This window comes from Rhinichthys klamathensis, unplaced genomic scaffold (genome assembly GCF_029890125.1).
Source record: "Rhinichthys klamathensis goyatoka isolate OS25496 unplaced genomic scaffold, OSU_Roscu_1.1 h1tg000113l_1, whole genome shotgun sequence".
NCBI lineage: Eukaryota > Metazoa > Chordata > Actinopteri > Cypriniformes > Leuciscidae > Rhinichthys > Rhinichthys klamathensis.
This window is the reverse complement of record NW_026606650.1, coordinates 295,646-302,500: the sequence shown is the minus strand read 5'-3', so window position 1 is coordinate 302,500 and position 6,855 is coordinate 295,646. Positions and strand designations below refer to the sequence as shown.

The 6,855-nt window shown below is 44.6% G+C and overlaps 1 protein-coding gene across 1 annotated transcript in view; it reads left to right on the top strand.

Moving 5' to 3' along the window:
* Nucleotides 1–5,096, top strand: part of mlana (melan-A) — an 11,598-nt gene extending 6,502 nt beyond the window's left edge. The window contains exon 5 of the mRNA XM_056254640.1: nucleotides 4,841–5,096. Coding sequence (XP_056110615.1) covers nucleotides 4,841–4,909 — 69 coding nt within the window. The 3' untranslated portion in view covers nucleotides 4,910–5,096. The remainder of the gene's footprint in view (nucleotides 1–4,840) is intronic.
* Nucleotides 5,097–6,855: the final 1,759 nt, after the last annotated feature.

The window sequence follows — 6,855 nt, the reverse complement described above, 5'->3', positions numbered from 1 at the left end:
ACGCACTCCTTTACCTGCAGAACTACAGACACGCACTCCTTTACCTGCAGAACTAGACACGCACTCCTTTACCTGCAGAACTACAGACACGCACTCCTTTACCTGCAGAACTACAGACACGCACTCCTTTACCTGCAGAACTACAGACACGCACTCATTTACCTGCAGAACTACAGACACGCACTCCTTTACCTGCAGAACTAGACACGCACTCCTTTACCTGCAGAACTACAGACACGCACTCCTTTACCTGCAGAACTACAGACACGCACTCCTTTACCTGCAGAACTACAGACACGCACTCCTTTACCTGCAGAACTACAGACACGCACTCCTTTACCTGCAGAACTACAGACACGCACTCCTTTACCTGCAGAACTACAGACACGCACTCCTTTACCTGCAGAACTACAGACACGCACTCATTTACCTGCAGAACTACAGACACGCACTCCTTTACCTGCAGAACTAGACACGCACTCCTTTACCTGCAGAACTACAGACACGCACTCCTTTACCTGCAGAACTACAGACACGCACTCCTTTACCTGCAGAACTACAGACACGCGCTCCTTTACCTGCAGAACTACAGACACGCGCTCCTTTACCTGCAGAACTACAGACACGCGCTCCTTTACCTGCAGAACTACAGACACGCGCTCCTTTACCTGCAGAACTACAGACACCCACTCATTTACCTGCAGAACTACAGACACGCACTCCTTTACCTGCAGAACTACAGACACGCACTCCTTTACCTGCAGAACTACAGACACGCACTCCTTTACCTGCAGAACTACAGACACGCACTCCTTTACCTGCAGAACTACAGACACGCACTCATTTACCTGCAGAACTACAGACACGCACTCCTTTACCTGCAGAACTAGACACGCACTCCTTTACCTGCAGAACTACAGACACGCACTCCTTTACCTGCAGAACTACAGACACGCACTCCTTTACCTGCAGAACTACAGACACGCACTCCTTTACCTGCAGAACTACAGACACGCACTCCTTTACCTGCAGAACTACAGACACGCACTCCTTTACCTGCAGAACTACAGACACGCACTCCTTTACCTGCAGAACTACAGACACGCACTCCTTTACCTGCAGAACTACAGACACGCACTCCTTTACCTGCAGAACTACAGACACGCACTCATTTACCTGCAGAACTACAGACACGCACTCCTTTACCTGCAGAACTACAGACACGCACTCCTTTACCTGCAGAACTACAGACACGCACTCCTTTACCTGCAGAACTACAGACACGCACTCCTTTACCTGCAGAACTACAGACACGCACTCCTTTACCTGCAGAACTACAGACACGCACTCATTTACCTGCAGAACTACAGACACGCACTCATTTACCTGCAGAACTACAGACACGCACTCCTTTACCTGCAGAACTACAGACACGCACTCCTTTACCTGCAGAACTACAGACACGCACTCATTTACCTGCAGAACTACAGACACGCACTCCTTTACCTGCAGAACTAGACACGCACTCCTTTACCTGCAGAACTACAGACACGCACTCATTTACCTGCAGAACTACAGACACGCACTCCTTTACCTGCAGAACTACAGACACGCACTCCTTTACCTGCAGAACTACAGACACGCACTCCTTTACCTGCAGAACTACAGACACGCACTCCTTTACCTGCAGAACTACAGACACGCACTCATTTACCTGCAGAACTAGACACGCACTCCTTTACCTGCAGAACTACAGACACGCACTCCTTTACCTGCAGAACTACAGACACGCACTCCTTTACCTGCAGAACTACAGACACGCACTCCTTTACCTGCAGAACTACAGACACGCACTCCTTTACCTGCAGAACTACAGACACGCACTCATTTACCTGCAGAACTACAGACACGCACTCCTTTACCTGCAGAACTACAGACACGCACTCCTTTACCTGCAGAACTACAGACACGCACTCCTTTACCTGCAGAACTACAGACACGCACTCCTTTACCTGCAGAACTACAGACACGCACTCCTTTACCTGCAGAACTACAGACACGCACTCCTTTACCTGCAGAACTACAGACACGCACTCCTTTACCTGCAGAACTAGACACGCACTCCTTTACCTGCAGAACTACAGACACGCACTCCTTTACCTGCAGAACTACAGACACGCACTCCTTTACCTGCAGAACTACAGACACGCACTCCTTTACCTGCAGAACTACAGACACGCACTCCTTTACCTGCAGAACTACAGACACGCACTCCTTTACCTGCAGAACTACAGACACGCACTCCTTTACCTGCAGAACTACAGACACGCACTCCTTTACCTGCAGAACTACAGACACGCACTCCTTTACCTGCAGAACTACAGACACGCACTCCTTTACCTGCAGAACTACAGACACGCACTCCTTTACCTGCAGAACTACTGACACGCACTCCTTTACCTGCAGAACTACAGACACGCACTCCTTTACCTGCAGAACTACAGACACGCACTCCTTTACCTGCAGAACTAGACACGCACTCATTTACCTGCAGAACTACAGACACGCACTCCTTTACCTGCAGAACTACAGACACGCACTCCTTTACCTGCAGAACTACAGACACGCACTCCTTTACCTGCAGAACTACAGACACGCACTCCTTTACCTGCAGAACTACAGACACGCACTCCTTTACCTGCAGAACTACAGACACGCACTCCTTTACCTGCAGAACTACAGACACGCACTCCTTTACCTGCAGAACTACAGACACGCACTCCTTTACCTGCAGAACTACAGACACGCACTCATTTACCTGCAGAACTACAGACACGCACTCCTTTACCTGCAGAACTAGACACGCACTCCTTTACCTGCAGAACTACAGACACGCACTCCTTTACCTGCAGAACTACAGACACGCACTCCTTTACCTGCAGAACTACAGACACGCACTCCTTTACCTGCAGAACTACAGACACGCACTCCTTTACCTGCAGAACTACAGACACGCACTCCTTTACCTGCAGAACTACAGACACGCACTCATTTACCTGCAGAACTACAGACACGCACTCCTTTACCTGCAGAACTACAGACACGCACTCCTTTACCTGCAGAACTACAGACACGCACTCATTTACCTGCAGAACTACAGACACGCACTCCTTTACCTGCAGAACTACAGACACGCACTCCTTTACCTGCAGAACTACAGACACGCACTCCTTTACCTGCAGAACTACAGACACGCACTCCTTTACCTGCAGAACTACAGACACGCACTCCTTTACCTGCAGAACTACAGACACGCACTCATTTACCTGCAGAACTACAGACACGCACTCATTTACCTGCAGAACTACAGACACGCACTCCTTTACCTGCAGAACTACAGACACGCACTCATTTACCTGCAGAACTACAGACACGCACTCCTTTACCTGCAGAACTACAGACACGCACTCCTTTACCTGCAGAACTACAGACACGCACTCCTTTACCTGCAGAACTACAGACACGCACTCCTTTACCTGCAGAACTACAGACACGCACTCATTTACCTGCAGAACTAGACACGCACTCCTTTACCTGCAGAACTACAGACACGCACTCCTTTACCTGCAGAACTACAGACACGCACTCATTTACCTGCAGAACTACAGACACGCACTCCTTTACCTGCAGAACTACAGACACGCACTCCTTTACCTGCAGAACTACAGACACGCACTCCTTTACCTGCAGAACTACAGACACGCACCTTTACCTGCAGAACTACAGACACGCACTCCTTTACCTGCAGAACTACAGACACGCACTCCTTTACCTGCAGAACTACAGACACGCACTCCTTTACCTGCAGAACTACAGACACGCACTCCTTTACCTGCAGAACTACAGACACGCACTCCTTTACCTGCAGAACTACAGACACGCACTCCTTTACCTGCAGAACTAGACACGCACTCCTTTACCTGCAGAACTACAGACACGCACTCCTTTACCTGCAGAACTACAGACACGCACTCCTTTACCTGCAGAACTACAGACACGCACTCCTTTACCTGCAGAACTACAGACACGCACTCCTTTACCTGCAGAACTACAGACACGCACTCCTTTACCTGCAGAACTACAGACACGCACTCCTTTACCTGCAGAACTACTGACACGCACTCCTTTACCTGCAGAACTACAGACACGCACTCCTTTACCTGCAGAACTACAGACACGCACTCCTTTACCTGCAGAACTAGACACGCACTCATTTACCTGCAGAACTACAGACACACACTCCTTTACCTGCAGAACTACAGACACGCACTCCTTTACCTGCAGAACTACAGACACGCACTCCTTTACCTGCAGAACTACAGACACGCACTCCTTTACCTGCAGAACTACAGACACGCACTCCTTTACCTGCAGAACTAGACACGCACTCATTTACCTGCAGAACTACAGACACGCACTCCTTTACCTGCAGAACTACAGACACGCACTCCTTTACCTGCAGAACTACAGACACGCACTCCTTTACCTGCAGAACTAGACACGCACTCATTTACCTGCAGAACTACAGACACACACTCCTTTACCTGCAGAACTACAGACACGCACTCCTTTACCTGCAGAACTACAGACACGCACTCCTTTACCTGCAGAACTACAGACACGCACTCCTTTACCTGCAGAACTACAGACACGCACTCCTTTACCTGCAGAACTACAGACACGCACTCCTCTGGACACAAGCTCCTGATGATGTTTGTAGTTTCATGCGTCGCTCTTCTTCAGGATAGTTTACTTACAGACGCTGCTGTCTCTCCTCCAGATTCCCAACGCTCCTCCAGCGTACGAGAAGTTAGCCTCAGGGCCGTCTCCTCCTCCTTACTCCCCATGAAGAGCTCGAACGCTGGAGAGGAATCCTGGAGATCCTGAAACGTGTGTTTAAGAGCAGGATGAACAGAAGTAAAGCTCAACCCCTGATCCTGAGGATTCACAGCAGAGCTCGAGGACTGAAGAATCTCTCACACCAAAGCGCCTTTTAACAGAATATCAATGGTCAGACTTAAAGCTAATGAGTTTAAATAAAGTTCTAGTTTAGTTCAAGGTATAAATTTTTTAAATGCCAGATTTTGCATGTTTATTTCTGCACACATTCACGTTACTGATGATTTACTTTTTAAACTAATATCTTTTTCAAACATATGCATTTCTTTTCCAAATGTATAATTGTAAAAGTCAACAACTGTAATGAAACTTGTACCTTCATATTCCTCGCCTTTACCAGAAAAACTACGTTTCTATGAAGAGATGCTGAGCTTCTTGTGCAGTGAACGGGCATCACTGTTCAAGGCAACACAATTAAACAATTCATGTAAAGCACAAAGACTGCATTTGTTTTTCCAAGTAAAAAAATAAAGGAACTACATGGGGTTTGAGAGCTGATGAAAAGCTAATTAACTAAATCGTAAAACTAAAATGTAATTTTAATAGTGCTGGACAACAATTAATCCAAAAGCAAAGTTTAAGAAATATTTGCATGTAGATCCTGTATATATGTTTATACATAATTTATAATATATATAAATAACCATTTTTTTCTTAAATATATACATGCATGTGTGTGTATTTATATATACAAAATAATTATACACAGTTCACACGTTCGGGTGAAACTCGAAAAATTAGAATATGGTGCAAAAGTTAATTTATTTTAGTAATTCAACTTAAAAGGTGAAACTATTATATAGACTCATTACATGCAAAGTGAGATATTTCAAGCCTTTATTTGTTATAATTTTGATGATTATGGCGTACAGATATGAAAACCTTTTCACAATATTCTAATTTTGTTTTAATGTTTCTAATAAACTAATCTAGTTTTCATAAGCTGTAAGCCATAATCATCACAATTATAACAAATAAAGGCTTGAAATATCTCACTTTGCATGTAATGAGTCTATATAATATATTAGTTTCACCTTTTAAGTTGAATTACTGAAATAAATGAACTTTTGCACAAAAAAAAAAAAACAGTCTGGGAATCTTCTAATTGGTTTAATGGACTCAAAGGACGGGCACAGCACACCAGTGTTTTTACTTCAGTCATAAATATATGCCAAGTTTATTGTCATGAATATAGAGGAAACACAAAACCAAACTGTTGTCAGATAACATCTGATAATACTCAACCTACGCCTGAATGCACTACTTCTGCCAGACATACTCTTAAATAGACTGAAGACTGTTCTACAGAATAATATTAATCATTTAATGGAAAATGCTACAAAACATTCAAACCGTTGCATACAAATGGAGTAGAAAAGAGTCAGGCAAACAAATACTGTACATTACTGGCCATTCGAAATCTCCAAATTTCTCTTGGTGAAACCAACTCTAAGGATAACCAATTTTCCCTCAATGTGTATTGTGAAGGGCAAAATGCACAAAATATTAATTTAGTTTAACCTCCATCATTGGGAGAAAAGGAAGCCCGCACAATCCCAACTTATTCGAATACTGCAAAAAATGCTTTTCTTACTTAGTATTTTTGTCTTGTTTCCAGGCCAAATATCTAAACATTCTTAAATCAAGAAGCATTTACTGGAGAAGTAAAATACCATAAGATATTATGTCTTGTTTTCTGGGCAAATAATTCAAAATTAAGTGAGTTTTTGCTTAAAACAACCAAAATTATCTGTCAATGGGGTAAGAAAAATAATCTTAAAGGGATACTCCACCCAAAAATGAAAATTCTGTCATCTTTACTCACCCTCAAGTTGTTGCAAACCTGTGTGAGTTTCTTTCTTCTGCTGAACACAAAGGAAGATATTTTGAAGAACG